General features: G+C 46.8%; 1 protein-coding gene across 2 annotated transcripts in view; it reads right to left on the bottom strand.

The window, feature by feature from the left end:
• FAM117A (family with sequence similarity 117 member A) overlaps positions 1–16,607 on the bottom strand; it is a 42,658-nt gene that overhangs the window by 13,919 nt on the left and 12,132 nt on the right. The window contains exon 2 of one of the 2 annotated variants that reach the window (XM_043904236.1): positions 3,823–3,992. In XM_043904236.1, the coding sequence (XP_043760171.1) occupies positions 3,823–3,992 (170 nt within the window). Of the gene's footprint in view, positions 1–3,822; positions 4,018–16,607 lie in introns of both variants that reach the window. The other variant, XM_043904237.1, reaches the window with a different exon arrangement.

Here is a 16,607-nt window from a genome sequence, read left to right as displayed (position 1 = left end):
CCATTTTCAAATATTCTGAGCTGCCATCAAACCATATACTGAACAACTGGTTCTGCTCACCAGTTTGGGAAACAGGCATTGTGCCCAGACCCTCACAACCACAAAAAAAGGCCCGTGATGAGCAGACTGAGTTGTGTGTCATCACCAAATGCTGAGGCACTGTGTTGGGAAAAAGAGAAGGACAGCACAGAGGTCAGGAAAGTCATAGAAAGGGAAAACAAAGGGAAAAAACAGGCTTTCTAAACAAAGCCTGCCACCTCTGCCCTGCTAGTCAAGGACTTAATCTAATTTTTTCCCCCAAAGGTAACTCAGACCTAAAGGGAGAAAAAAGGTCTATCATCGGGGCATTTCCCCACCTCACCTGGAGCCTGAAGAGGAAACGGGGCTAGGGATGAGCAGGATGGGGCCAGTCGAACAGGCACCCAGGGTTGCATCTGTCTGCAGGATGAGAACACCAGTGGCTCCAACAGTCATCCCACTGTGGTAAGACCACTTCCTCCCTTCAGAAGACTCCCAGAAAGAAGGGAGGGGGCGACTGCCACCACTAGAATGTGCTGCCACCACCCACCCAGGCCCAGCGCTGGGAGGGACTGGCCACAGCACTTGGTGGCCAGCTCTGAGTGACCAGCTGACCTGTGGGAGGGCAGACTGACCTGGACAATCCTGGTACAGTTTTCCGAGACAGAAAGACACCTCCAGATGATGGTGACACCACAGAGGAACCTTCCTAGTCCTCACTGACTGTGCCTTTTGTGTCCAGCACCCACTGCACCCAAGTTCTTCCTTACACCCACCATGCTGACCTCTGGGAGATCTGGTCCTCTTGCTCCTGATGCACACCCTGGTTCAGAACATGAGCAGCTCCAAAGCCCTCCTTCCCAGATGACCACATTCACACCCCCTTAGAAGAACCAAATAAGGTCCACCCACCTCTCTTCCTCACTTGCCCCAAATATCTGGGTAAGCTAGCTCTCTACATCAGACAAGTTGCCTGGGAACCACCCATGCTTCCTTTATGCTTTCCTAAGGGCTTAAAACATAGCTAAGCCCAAGGAGAGAATACTGGGACTGTTTGCAACCTGCTACCTTCAAGAACTGAGAACTTTAACTCCATCTTCTGCCTTGGGAGAAGCCTTGAGGACAGTGTGTTCTCATGTGAAACTTGTAGGGCTCTTGCCCGCTCCAGGGGTTTGGAGAGGGGAGCTGAGCTGCTCGGCCTACCCCATGACTGTGGCTGCTGTCCTCATTGCGAGTCCTGCCCCAGGAGCGCCAGGGTGATGAGGTCTTCAAACACACAGTCTGGTGGCTGGCTGGAGGGATGCATGAGGAGGGGTGGAGGCAGGGGTCAGCGGCACAACTAATAGAGCAGAAGAGAGGGCCTTCCAGATGTGGTGGAAGTAATACCCTGGTGTGGCTAGAAGACAGCACAGGAGGTGGGGGAGGGGTGGGCTGTCCCCCCTCAAGCTTAAAGGAATTAGGAAAAGGTGCTGGCATCATCTATTTTTAGCAACTGCTGCAGTCCATGGGGTCACAAAGAGTCGGACTGAACTGAACTGAAAGCTTCCAAGAATTTTGGTAGGTCTGGCCTCGCTACTTTCCCTCCACTCTTCACTATACCCCTTGTATCTCCCCCATCTCCAGTCCTTTCTAGGTGATGTAGCTGTGCTCTGTAGGGAAGGAGTACCAGTTACTTTGGGAGATGTCAGGAGAGGCTTGGGTTCCTGGTGTAACCCCAGTGTTGAAGAAGGTAGCTTGTGCCAGGCCAGGGTGCTTAAGCAGGAATTTGAATGGAGCCCAAAACCTAGAAGCAGAAAACTCCCAGAAGGCCAGGAATGAAAGACGGGCCGAGCACATACTTGGGTTTGGATGCCTATGTTGATCAGAATTCTCCCACCTCCTCACTGCAGCCACAATATTGACAGGTTGCTAAGAGTTCCTCGAGGGCTGGAGCCGATCCCAGGGAAAGAGGAAAGCTGCAAAGCTCAGCCTTGCCAGACCCATGGAGGCGCATCGCTGACCTCTGTCTCGCTGTGGCAAGAAGCCCAGACTTGTTATATAAAAGATCTGGCCTGCAGCTGGAGCCTGAGCAAAAACACACAGCCTAGAGCCCATGCCTCTAAATCCGGCCAGGGAACATCTGAGGCCAACCCTGCTCTGAGTTGACAAAGAGAACGCCATCTGAGGAGTGGGATGGAGGCTTCCTAGAAGGCGGAGAGCAGGAAATGACAGAGATGGGGATTCAGGGATAGATGGGGTGCATGGAAGCCTGCTGTCTGATGAAGCGGGTGTAATCATGAGCACATCTGAAGCAACCTCAAGTCCTGCTCCTCCAGGAAGCCCTCCATGACTAGACACGTTACTTGGACTAACCATTCTCTCAAAAGAGAAAGGGATGTGTGCTCCAGGCCTGTGATGGGGAAGCATAACCTAAACTACTTGCCCTTTTCAGGGGACACAGGGAACAACAGTGTCCAGGGCTCCTGGAAAGTAGGCCTATTTGAGCATGCTTTACAGTCTGTTCCTAGATCTAAAAAGGGCCATCGATTTTAACTGCAAACTTTTGTTGCTCCAAGGTGGCATATTCCTGTGAGAATGTCCCTCCTGTAAACTGTGCCAGACACTTGGCCCCATCTCATCCCTTGGCTCCCGGTTTACTGGCCTTCATGGAACTGGCATCCAGACTTACCAAGGCCAAACCTTGTTCTCATTTCCTTGTTCTTCACTCTAACATGCCAAGAACAGCACTGGGCATTCAAACATTCACTAATAACATTTGAAAATGGATCTCATTTAAAAAATAAATAAAAGGGACTGATGAGATGTGCTCAACAGAGGAGACAGGGGAAGTGAGCACACAAAAGCCTTTCCCACTTGGCCAGCACCCCACCTCCGATCAGGCGGGATGGGCACACTCCAGCGACTGCAAAGGAAGAGCAACTGGCCCAGCATCCCCCAGGACGCGGGCTGCCTCGCCTCTGAGCCTGTGTTCTCCCCACCCTGTTTCCTCTTTCCTGAGAACAACTCATTTGTCCTGAAGTTGAACAGGAATGGGCTTAAACTGCATCAAAGGGAGAAGATTTGATTCTTAAAAACTTAACCGCTGAGAATGTCAAAGTCCTCAGTCAGACGAAGAAATATCTTTGTATAATTTCACACATGAGACAACTTCTTGCTCAGGCTAATACTACTTTATTCAAAAACTGACCAATGAACCAGATGATTGTGGAGATTCCTTCTAAGTTTAGGATTCTTAATGAAAAGAAAAACACCCTGAAGAGAGGACCTGGGCTCCAGAGGACTCAAATGGGTCCCCTAAAATCCCAGATAGGGCTGCTGACTGAGGATCAACTCTCCATTATCTGAGAACTTTCCACTCCTGTTGCTCCAGTAGGATATATCCTGGCTCAACACACATTGTGGCCACCTCTTCCAGTTGTCTGGGGAATGCATACTCAGCTGAATGTTGGCTTGTTTTAGCGAGGTAAATCTCATTTATTAAAATCTAGAATAAATTCCAAAATCAACTCTTGTATATCTACACATGAATACTCAAAGACAAATGGTCTGCCAAATTGGCTTCTTTCTCCCAACAGGTGGAATGCAAACTCATTCTCAGGTAAATTTACAAAGAGAACCAAGCTGGTAAACATGAGATGATGAAAAATTATATGTATATAGCTTTTCATGTATAGTGAATATGTATAGCTGAAACCGAGGACAAGTCATGTCAATGACTGAGGGTTGATAAGTAGACCCAAGACCTTCTCAGTCACCCCACCACCCCATCCTTACCCCTCACCCCATTAGAGAGAGCTTCGTTACCTGGGTGGCCTTGTCGTTGGTACAGCAGGTGAAGGCCCCATCAGTATCTCGTGGCCACTGGCCCAGAAGGTAGGAGCTGAGGATGGTGTCCAAGGAGAATGTACGTCGGACCTGGGGTGGCTGAGGCCTACACACTGGTTTTTCTGGGGCCACAGAACATGGGACGCTGGCTGGAAGAGAGCACAGCCCGAACACCTAGAGGTCAGCATGGAAGAAGCAGACGTGGTAATCGACCATCTCTCTTTTAGGAAGCCTGGCTGAACTGCTGCATCTTCACTCACTTCCCTCCTACAGGAATCCGAAGCAGCCCTTAAAAGCACATACAGCTTGACCAAAGCTCTCCTGACTTAACCAGCTGGTCTTTGTCACTGGAAACAATTTACACCATGTCCCTCTCAATGAGGGATTACTTTATATATGTCCTCTTTCTCCTGTTCCTAATGGACTACGAACTGTGAACTCCAGGTCTCCACACTGAGTTTCCTGAGAGAGGTCTGTTTCCCATCAATAAAAAAAGAACTGGATTGCTGGAAGTGGACAAAAACCAAGTTTTCCTTCATCTTTTGTTTTCTGCCTTATTCTCCCTTGCATTTCTGATTGCAGGGCTCCTATGCACAAAATCAACCCGATTAACTGAAGGACACTTCCTACTTCCTTCAAGACCATTAGCTCTGGGGAACCTAGGTGACTGAGACAAACAGAATGATGTAACTACTTTCATCTATCCAGGATCCAGGAGAATATCCCAGTCTTTTGGTTCTCTCCTCTGTCTCTGACCCCTGGCTAAATAGAACAAAAATAAATTACAGAACAAAAAAACAATTATAAGCCCACTCATTTTATTTTTACCTTGATTAAATCTTTCTGGGAGAAGGTAAAAGTTGAAACTGTTGATAAAATCTAAGAGTTGTAGAATCATCTGTAACTTTCAGTTATCTGAGTTGACTATGTTTCCCACAACCATATTCAAAACACACTACGGCCTTAAGCTCTGTAAAATTCTTCCCTTTAAACAAAGCAAAATGCTTTCATATCTGTACTAATCTCTTGATAATTCATGTGTGCATTAATCACAGCAAAAGGAACTGGGTACTGTAGATATAAATAAACTTGAAGAGCTTTATATTAAGAAGACACTAACAGGTTGGCAGTTCCTCAAAAAGTTAAATAAAGAATTACCATACAATCCAGCAATTCCACTTCTAGTATATATACAAAAGAATTGAAAGGGGGGTCTCAAAGAGATATTTGTAAACCCACGTTCATAGCAGCACTACTCACAACAGCCAAGAGGTAGAAATAACCAAGTGTCCACTGGCAGATGAATGGATAAACACAGTGTGTTCTACATATACAAGAGTCTCAGAAAGGAATGAGGTTCTGATACCTGCTATACCATGAATGAAACTTCAAAACATTATGCTATGTGAAAAAAAAACCCAACACAAAAGAACAAATATTACATGATTCCATTTAAATGAGGTACCTAGGATAGGCAAATTCATAGGGACAGAAAAGAGAACAATTACCAGGGGCTTAGCAGGAGAAGGGAATGGAGTAGTATTATTTAATGGGCACAGACTTTCTGCTCCCAGGTGGAGCTAGTGGTAAAGAACCTGCCTGCCAATAAAAGGGACATAAGAGACACTGGTTCAAATCCTAGACTGGGAAGATCCCCTGGAAGAAGGCATGGCAACCCACTCCAGTATTCTTGCCTGGAAATCCCATAGACAGAGAAGCCTGGCGGCTATAGTCCACAGGGTTACAAAGAGTTGGACATGCTTGAAGCAACTGAGCAGGCATGCACCAGTTTCTGCTTGGGGAGATGAAAATGTTCTGGAAATGGACAGCGGTGATCATCACACAACATTGTGAGTGTACTTAATGCCACTGATTCATAAACTTAAAATGGTTAAGTGGTAAATTTTATGTTACGTGTGTCATGTGTGTGCGACTCTGTGACCCCACCAGGCTCCTCTGTCCATGGGATTTTTCCAGACAAGAATACTGGAGTGTGTTGCAATTTCCTCCTCCAGGGGATCTTCCTGGTCCAGGATTGAACCTGCGAGTCCTGAGTCTTCTGCATTGGCAGGTGGATTCTTTACCACTGAACCACATGGGAAGCCCCTGTGTCTGTTTTATCACAATAGAAAAAAGAGAAACACTAGTAATTATATCTACCTTCTCCAAATCCACTTAAATATTTACACACATTTTACTGTGTGAAATGTATTACATGACACAGTAATCAATATGAAATGTTTTAATGATATTCTTCTTTGTTCTACCCATTTCACATATTCACTTCCAAGTATGAACAATCCACATATCTTGTCATTTTTAATACAGTGTATTAAAAAAGCAAAGACACCACTTTGCCAACAAAGGTCTGTATAGTCAAAGCTATAGTTTTTCTAGTAGTCATGTATTTCTAGTAGTCATGTATGGATGTGAGAGTTGGACCATAAAGAAGGCTGAGCATCAAAGAACTGATGCCTTCAAACTGTGGTCCTCGATTAGACTTGAGAGTCCCATGGACTGCAAGGAGATCAAACCAGGAAATCAACCCTGAATATTCATTGGAAGGACTGATGCTGAAGCTGAAGCTCCAATATTTTGGCAACCTAGTGGGAAGAGCTGACTCACTGGAAAAGACCTTGATGATCTTTCCCTCAATCTGGGAAAGAGTGAGGGCAGAAGGGGGCAGATGATGATGAGATGGTTAGATATCATCACCGACTCAATGGACATGAATCTGAGCAAACTCCAGGAGACAGTGAAGGACAGGAAGCCTGGTGTGCTGCAATCCATGGGGTTGCAAAGAGTTGGACACAATTTAGCAACTGAACAACATTTTACCAAGTTGATATACAGTAGTTTGCTTAGCCACTCCCATATTAGTAGATGTTTGAGAGGTTCCCCTCAATTTGAATATCATAAATATTATTGCATGGACAACTTTTGGTCTCAGGTTTTGTCTAATTCCTACAGTTCTAGATCATTTCCCTCAGCTATCATATATGTGCTCATTTAAAACAAATTAAAAATGACACAAAAATGTGGGAACTTCCCTGGTGATCCAGCGGACTCCATGCTTTCACTGCTGTGAGCCCAGGTTCTCAGAGAACTAAGATTATGGAAGTCACATGGCACAGTCAAAAGATAAATTAAAAAAAAAAAAATAGTGCAAAGAAACATGTAAACAAACAAGAAAAAAACTTCAAATCTCAACACCCAGAGATCAGTTCAGTTCAGTTCAGTCGTTCAGTCGTGTCCGACTCTTTGCAACCCCATGGTCCGCAGCACGCCAGGTCTCCCTGTCCATCACCAACTCCCGGAGTCCACCCAAACCCATGTCCATCAAGTCGGTGATGCCATCCAACCATCTCATCCTCTGTTGTCCCCTTCTCCTCCTGCCCTCAATCTTTCCCAGCATCAGGGTCTTTTCAAATGAGTCAGTTCTTTGCATCAGGTGGCCAAAGGATTGGAGTTTCAGCTTCAACATCAGTCCTTCCAATGAACACCCAGGTCTGATCTCCTTTAGGATGGACTGGTTGGATCTCCTTGCAGTCCAAGGGACTCTCAAGGATCTTCTCCAACACCACAGTTCAAAAGCATCAATTCTTCAGTGCTCAGCTTCATTGATAATACTATGAAATATACATCCTTGGGGGCCTTGCCTTCTGTGTGTTGTGTGTGTACATATATTTCAAAATAAAAAATGGGATTACACTGTACATATTATTTTGCAGTGTTTTCACCTTATAAACACCTTTCCAAATCTATAGTGACCTCAACACATCATTTTAAATGACCTTAACACTTTTTTTTTTTTTTGACCTTAACACTCTTAAAACTCTTCAAGGCTTTCTTTCAAAGATGGTACTCAAAGGCCTCGTGTTCTGATCCCACTTACCTTTTCTTTACGCATAACTACTCTTCAAGGTATTTTATGTCCCAGACAAACTACACTGTATACCATTTCCCACCTGTGACTTGGGCCTGCCCTCCTCTGAGGTTTTGCACATGTGCTCAGGGCTAAAATCTGACCCATCCATCAGGGCCAGCCTAACCATCTCCACCTTGACAGAGCCTCCTGGGTCCCCTGGAAGGAATGTCTCAGGATTTTCTGATTTTCCTCAGTACTCTGTACTCTTACTTCTTTCTTTTCTGTCTAGGCTGCTCTGTGCAGCATGTAGAATCTTAATTCCCTGACCAGATCCAACTCATGCCCTCTGCAGTAGAAGCACAGAATCTTAACTGCTGGACCCCCAGGGAAGCCCTTGCTGTGTCCTCTTCTAGTACTTCGCAGCCTCTCTCGGATGACAAGTATTTGTAACTCCCAGATAATAATATTTGTAACTCCCAGTGGCCAAGGGCTATGCCTAATTTATCTTTCAACCCCACACAGCATCTAGAGCATAGGGCTGAACACTGGCAGATACATTAAGTATTTGCACAAAATCAAAAACCTGTTACTATAAGGGTGAGCCTGCTCTAATTACACCTGGATTCCAAGAGTGTCCACCTTGCATATCCATGCTCACCCTGCTCCCTGTGAGTAAATCCCCCAGAGTCGCTTGTCCCTTTCCTCTGAGGCTCAGGGAGGCCCAATGTCTTTCCCCTCTTCTTGGCACCTGTTGCTCAGTAAGTTAGTGACAGGCATGCTAGGTTCAAGCCCCATCTGCATCTCCTACAGCATTTCAACCACTTGTTTTTCTGTCCTTGGTTTAAGATCAGAAGATGGCAATCCAGATATTTCTGGGAGCTTGTGACCCATGCTGACAGCCTGGCCAGACACCAAAATGCTATCCTGTGGTTCTCCCAAACTGTCTCTAAGAGTCCATGGAGAGGTAGGGGTTCTGGAGGGCAAGTTTACAAGATTACATGACAGAGAAGCAAAGAGCAGGTGGGAAGCAGATGAGCCAGAGACTGGCATAGAGGCCAGAACACCATGATCCTAACAGCCGCTTCACTGCTGTTGGAAGGAAGGGGGCTGTGGCTCCAGGGGTGAGAAAAAGCTCTGGGGAGAAAGATTTCTTGGAGACACCTCTCCCAGCCCCTCAGCAGAATTTGTTGCAAAAACCTCCTTTAGAATTTTTCCATTCTGAGGCTTTAAGTATACCCCCATTTACAAAATACTTTCAAGTTTTACCCCAAAGTACTTGTGTGGGTACAGTCTTTTGTTTTCCTAAAAGGGATTCCAGAAAGATTGATAAGGAAAACAAGGCACAGAGAAGTCCAGTCTCACATTGGACTTGGTCGCCCAGTGAGTGAGGAGCAGTCATACATTCAAACCCAACCCTCCTTCTTCCTACATCAGCTTACGGGGGCTCTGGGCCTTCACGTATCAGTAATGCCCTCGAGGGTGTGGGACACCTGCCTACACACGTGAAGGAAGGAGCGCCTGGCAGCTCCTCAGGGAGGGGAATGAGGAAGGAGACTGCGGGCCTGATCAGGATGTCTATTTTTTTTTTTGCGGGGGTTGGGGGAGGCAGATGGTTGGTTGGTTTTCTGGAGAAGGTTTTGAAACCTGGGAGAAAGTCTAGTATCCCCAGGGATGTCTGAAACCATGCCTGTCTTACACGGTGCCCATGGATACCCTTCACAGCCTACCCCATTGCTGAACTACAGGGGTCCACTCTCAAGGGCAGTAACCAGAGGCTACATTACTCCCCAGCACCCCCAGGGCTGGGGAGGGCCCAAGATCCTGGAATTTGCTGTAAGACACCAACCACCCATTTTGGTCAATTCTACATGCCCTCCAGTCATTTCTGACCAAAGTTATTCACAAAGACTCTCAGGGTTTCGGCCATTCTGACTTGCTCCTCCACACACACACACACTTGCTCCTCGACACACACACACACACACCCCAAAAAGAAAGGAAAATCACCAAAAATGATTAAGGGCAAAACCAAGGTGTCACATTCCCCCCCAGATGCAACACAAACCAAAGCCGAAGTCAGACACTGGCATGTTCTGTGCTGTCCTCAAAGGGGCCACGGGCTGGTGGGGCATGGCCCCAACATATCTGGAAGGGACTTGGGTGCAAGCGATCTGGTTCTGATCTCAGCTCGGCCCTCACTGTGATGTGACTGCAGCCCACACCATGCACCCTTCATCCCTCACCAGACCTGCTCTTCCATCGTCGACAGGAGCACAGTCCTGGCTTGTTATCTCTTAGGGAAGCAGCGCTCCCCAACTTTTTTGGCACCAGGGACCAATTTCATGGAAGACCATTTCTCCACGGACCTGGAGTAGAGGGGATGGTTTCAGGATATTTCAAGCACATTACATTTATTGTGTACTTTGTTTCTAATCTAATGCTGCCGCTGATCTGAGACTAGGTACCGGTCAGACCCCTGCTGCAAAGAACAGAAGATGAGAGGCAAAAGAATTTCAAGTCTTTGTTAGATAGGTTACATCAAACCAATTGTTGTCAGTTAACTCTTCCCCACGCTGTGATCTTTTAGGACTGAAGGTGGGAGTGGAGAGTATGGGAGAGGAGACACGCAGGGTGAGTTCCAGCCACCAACGTCCCCTGGGAAGGAAGGGGACAGCTTAGAGTCAGAGCCTTTTCCTTCCCTAGTGTTGGTCTAACCCAGGCCGGACAGCATCCAGACAGAATAGTGCAGGGGAAACAGCCACTGGGAGGCGTAGGCATCAGCGGCTTGGTCAGACTGTCATGTCCCCTGAGTGACTGCAAATGGAGCTCCTGGGCTCTCCCTCCCTCATGGGTACACCGGAAAGACCTGGGGATGGGGTTGTGCCCTGCAATTGTGTGATTATGGTTAAAGGAGAAGCGTTGAGAAGTCACAAAGAACGGTTGCTTGTGGTCGGAAAATGGACTGGTTTCATTTCTGGAAAGTACCCTCTCAGATTTGGGAAACAGGGGGAGAGAAACAGGACAATTGGCTGCCCTGTCTGAGAAGAGCCGCCCCTATCACGACAGGCCAAGACAAAGCAACAGGCTGCTGGGGCACTGGCTGGGTGGCTGCAGGAGGGTGGGGTGTCCTGTTTACAGTGCTGTGGGTATTATCGGCCCATCGCATGCAGCAGCCTCCACAGCCCAACCACCTGGCGAAGCTCCCTGGCACAGAGCCAGGCTGTTTCACCATGCAGCTGAGCAGTGGCGGATGCTTTGGTTCTTGGGCAACAGCAAATGGGAAAAACAAAACAGCACACACCGGAGATAAGAAGCCTTAGGTGCTATCTTCCGGAGCCACTTGGCCCTGTCTCCCAACTGCTGCCTGTGTATGGCTTTGGGGAGGGGGCCTCTGAGTGGAGAGAACCGGCGGTCCAGTGTCTGTGCTTTGGGGAACAGTGAATAGGACGGAAACACATGAACAGCTGACGAGGGGCCAGGCACACCACAGCAGACTGATCGATTCCTTCAGTAGCAGATTCTAAGTGCCCATCATGAGCCAGCAGTGGTGACACAGGAGGAGCAGGACAAGAGGCTTCTGACCAGGCTGAAGTGGGGGCAGCCAATATAATCCCTAAGGGCCAGGCTGCCAGCTCAGCCTCTGGGGTTCCTCCAGCCACTGACTCTCCAGAAGGACCTCATATCCCTGGCTGGAAATCAGCTCAGGCCTGACCACACCAGCAAACCCCCACCCCAAGAACCCAACGGAGAAGGGCAACAGCTCTTAGGAGGAGGGGTCAGGGCAGGAGGAAGGCAGCAGATGACACAGGAAGTGAGGCATCCGTGGCTGCCCTTCTCAACTTGGCCAGAGCTAGACTGCAGGGTGGAGGCTTAGCAGCTTACAAGGAGAGAACATCCCCTGACCAAAGGGTCCTGGCTGAGCAGCTATGGGGCTACTTCCCTTATTTTACTATCTTTTGGGCAACGCAGGAGAGAGAAGCCTGGGAAGTAAGATGAGGCTACTCTCCATCCATCCTCCAGACTCACTCCGTGAGTCTGAGTAACCCCAAAATATCCAAGAAGGACTACAGCAGTAAGAATAGAGACAGCCAATGAGATTTCACATGTGGCAAAACTCAGCAACTGGCAGGTTCAACAAACAAGTTATTAGTCGCTTTCTCATGATGCTGAGGTTTGAACCATTAGCACTAGTCTTCTCGCCTCCCCTCTTTAAGAGAAAAAATTTTCATTATAACAGAAGCTGTAAATATATTAAAGGAAATTTTAAAAATGCAGATTAGCGAAACTGAAAATAAAAATGATGCATGCCACCACTCAGAAATCACTACTGAGCAATCCTTCCTGGTCTCGGGGCACATACGTAGGCATATATATATATTTTTTTAAATGAGATCCTATTACACATGTTTTTCTAACAATATGCTTTTTTCAGTCACTGATCTTCACTTCGGGAGCAGGCAGAGGCAGGGCCGCCCAGGAGGCTGAGGCAGGCAGCCGGTTGCACACTGGGGGAGCAGGCCCTGTCCTGTCTCCCAGCTGTGATGCAGCACTTTTGTTGGGGGTAGGGGGAAGGAGGAATGCTAATCTGGAGGGGAGCAAAGTAAAACAGCGATTCAGAGTTTCTAAACATTTCCCCAATACCAGATTTGCAGTAATTAGGGGAAGTTCCTTCTCGCAGCTTCATAGGGATTACTTTTCCATTTTAGTATGTGTGTTGGGATTAAGCAGTGCAGGCAGTCTTCTGAGCTGCTTGTGGTCCCGCGCCGCTTAACTGCTTAACTCAGGGACATGTGGGTTTTGGAGGGAAGTTGTGGTCAAACCGAAATCCCCAATATGACTGTACAGGAGTTAGAGGCCCTCCTTGGAAAGCCCAAGGAGACCCCATCCACCCCAGCTGGGAAAATTAAACCCGGAGCTTTAAACACTTCTTTCAACACTAAGCAATAGCTCATTTCAACCATAACAGGGAGAAGAAACTAAAGAAATGAGATTAAAAAGAAAGAAGAAAAAAAAAAGAGTAACAGCACATTTCCCTTACCAAGAAGGCTTAACTAAAGAGAAAAAAAATGAAAAACTTCAGCCAAGACCTCAATACTGACTCTGTACTTAATACTCCCTCCATATCTAAGTGTGTAGCTCAGGTGAAAGCATTTCTTGCTGTGTGTCTGACTCCCCAGGATGCAGACCACGCCTACAGGTGGCTGGAGAGAAGGGTTAGGAGAAACTCTTTGGAGGTGTCACTGTGGGGAAAAAATAAGGAAGTCCCAGACTCTTCCTAGCAAGGAGGGAAAGGGTGAGTCGATGGGGTATGTGTGTATGTGTGTGTGCGCGCTCACAAAAAGAAGACAGCAGTTACTTAGATATTTGTTCAATTCTCAAGAAGCTGTAGTTAGAAGAAAAGGAAGTGGTGTGGACTTTTCACCTTTTATCTGAAGTCTCTGAAAAGGAGTTCTGTAGGATTTTCACCATTCTTAAAACAGGACAAAATACTAGCAGTTACTGATTGGAGCATGCTTTCTTTTGGGATCTAGTTGGCCTTTGTAAGAAGAGCATAAATAGCCATGGCCTAGCCTTTTCCCCCTAAAAACAATTCTCACACCTTGCTTATTTGGGAATGATGAATATCTGGAGTGCTAGAAACTCAAGAGGACATGCATAAACCTTCAGTATCTTCACTCCGGATGACAATCTGATTCCTATCAAGCAGAGAAGAAATCATGATGTCCAGTCAGTTCTTTAAAGACAAAAGAGGTGAAGGAAGAACCAGACGTTGGGGAGGTTCATCTATGGTAAATCCTGTGAGAGGACGACCGTGATGGGAACCCTACCCTGCTTTCTGTTCTGAATGTGTATGCCCCACATACTCTCAGGAATTCTCCAGGTGAGGGCCTGGGAACACCCTCATGCACACATTTCTCCAATGCCACAGAGCAACTTGAGACACAGGTCTTTTTTCCCCACAGAAGACTTTTCAAAGTTCATTTCCCCTCTTGTGTTTCATTGTCAGACTTAATTGTCATGACTGGCTGGATGCCTTGGTTCAGTCTGGAAGGGTTCTATTCCTTTCCCCTATTAGGAACCAGCACAATCAAACCTGCGTCTAGGGGAGAGTTCTACTCACTGGGCATGTGAGACAAAACTACAAAGAAGACAATTAAAAAAGGAGGGATCCAAAAAAATAAATAAATAAATAAAAAGGAGGGATCCCTTTTCTAGTGAGGACAGTGGAAAGTGAGTGAAAGAAAAGGAAATAAGAATAGAATTACAGATAATGTTCAAATAGTCAAAATAATTTCTGCTTTGTAAACAAATCATGACTTATTTTTAGCTTCATCTAGCCTGCCTTCTCCCTAACCTCACGAACTGCCAGACAGCAACATATGTGTGAGCAGCTGATACTCAATTTACTATCAGTCCAAGTCACACAAAATAACCTAGACTTTGACCAGATTTGATGGCCTCAATTTGTTGTCTTCCCCCCCAGTGGATTCCAAAACTCCAAAATTTCTCATTCCTCTTTAGAACAGCTCGCATTAATACTCATGCCCTTCTGTGTTAGTTTAGAACTGGCTTTATGCAACTCCCAAAGTAACAGCTCAAGTGAGGAAGAGTCATCAGTGGATGCCAAAACTACTGGGAAAAACATTGTGGGGAACAGAATATTTAAACGCTGAAGTATCTCCCCATAAACCACTTATAAGAGAATAATGTACTTCTGCAACGGGAAAACTGGTGGTCACCACCTCAGTTTTACTAGTAATGCAAAACTACATTGGAGAAACTCAGCATTACTAGTAATGGAAGACCTGACACCATGTGCCTTCTGAAGTGATACATTATGGGCACACAACTTCATCCATGAAATGTTCGTGCCCAAAATGTTTTACTTGAATCAAATCAGGCCCCAGACCTAACTTCCCACTTGCAGGAAATACAGGGGATGGAGGCAGTTTTGATCCCTGGCTGGGTAACTAAGATTCTGCACGCTACCCAGCATGACCAAAATTTTTAAAACAAACAAAAAACTAAATTAAGAAGTGGCATGTCATCCCAGGAGCAAGACCTAGACTGGGCAGACTTAAGGGGTTCCCACAGGTCCAGGAACACAGTTGGAATTGGATGTCACCTCAGTTAAACCCCACCATGTTAGCCCTGGGCATCCATTCACCATTACTGCTCTCCAGCAGGAATGTAGGAACCAGTGAGATCCAGGAAAATGAGTAAACGTAGCTAAAGGGAAGGTAGCTAGATCCCAGGAGGAAGGTGAACTGTGTGAGTGTAAAAACAAAGGACAGAAAAAGACTTCAATTAGGAGGGATTCCAACCAGATAAAAGGAAGAACTTCCTGCTCATCAGGACAGGAGGGATGGATGAGGAAAATGGTAGTGCCTGCCCTTGAAGAGCTCCGGGGAAAGATCATCACATGGCCCCAGAGGTCTCAATATTCACCTCCCAGAAGGCAGGAGGTTATACCTGGAGAGTTTGAGTCCCAGCTAGTTCTAGAATTCCCCAACTGTTAAACAGTGAATAATAAGAGATGGCTACTGACAGAGTCAGCTAAACTGAAAGCCCCAAAGCCCATGCTGTCATCTGGGGCAAGATTAGCTAAGGGAGAAAACAGGCGGAAAGTCAAAGTGAGGTATGTCTTACCTGGGCTGATCAGACAGTTGTATTGTGGGCTCCCAGACCATCTCTCCCATCTCCTCCCCCAAGCAGGAGAGTATAAATAGCACTCAATTTACCTGTGGCTTGCCACAGGCAGAAGGGCTGTCACGTGGTAACTGCTGAGTAGTCAACAGAGCTCAGGGGGCAGGTCTGCTCACTTGCTACACCTCAGTAGGTCTGACAGGACCTCTTCTCTGGCTCCTTTTGCTTTGGGCTGGGGGTTGGTGAGGAGGGTTTAAAGAGCAATTAATCAATTCTGTTTCTCAGGGCCATGCTTTGCCTTCAGGGTCTAAAATTCTATTAGAGTTGACTCTGGTCAACCCTCAAAGCCTTGAAAACCTCCATGGATCAGTTTGTCCCACTTGCAAAGTCTTCTCTGGTTATGTCCATCTCTTTACTCAAGTTCTACTCTGTTCCCAGCTTCAAAACGGAAATACCCAAGAGACCACTCCATCCCACTGAGTGATTCCCTACCTGGCCTCTGACATTCTGGAACTGATCCAGCCTGACCTCAAATCCCAGGCAAATTCCCAGGCTGTGCCTGGTGGAAAAACCCCAAAGTGTGCTAGGCAACATTCCAGGGCAGCCCCTGCTCTAAAGCCCTGGTCGTGCTGGTTGCTTAGATCTCCTAAGGGAGGCTCAAAGGTCATATAGTCCCTCCAGGGTAAACCCAGTCTGAAACACGAGATTAGATGGCTCCTCTAGAAAGAGCCTGGAAAGGTATGACCTTGGGAAGACTTTTCCTACCCTCACTGCACACCTGAGACCACTGATGACTTCACAGCAGAAGGATGCTTGTCGAGTGACCTCGCCACATGTGCTTTCAGGGGCTGAGGAGGACATAGAAGGTGGATTATACCATTTTCCCCATTCATGATGGGTTTTATATCTGCCCGTAAACCAAAAGCTGCTTGAGAGTAACGATACCTTTTATGAGTCAGGTAAAAAAACAGGCTTATCCTCCTGAAGCAAAGGGAGAATATGATCCATGGGAACAGACTGGGGTGTTAATTACCAAGATGTCCCCTCCATGCCTCTAAGAGCTGGAAGAAAAAGACTCAGTGGTCAGGGTGCCCCCCAAGTAGACAGCTCTGGCCATCTGTCTCTAGCCATCTGGCCACAAGACTCTACACTGCACAGCACCCAGCAGGACTTTGGGGACAGCCTTTTCTCATCCTCTTGCATCTTATCTGGATTCTGGATGCTATCCATCGGGCACTGATTTTGGGGT

Source organism: Cervus elaphus, chromosome 5 (assembly GCF_910594005.1).
Source record: "Cervus elaphus chromosome 5, mCerEla1.1, whole genome shotgun sequence".
NCBI classification, from domain to species: Eukaryota; Metazoa; Chordata; class Mammalia; order Artiodactyla; family Cervidae; genus Cervus; species Cervus elaphus.
The sequence above is the reverse complement of the archived record's forward strand: the minus strand, read 5'-3'. Positions and strand labels throughout refer to the sequence as shown.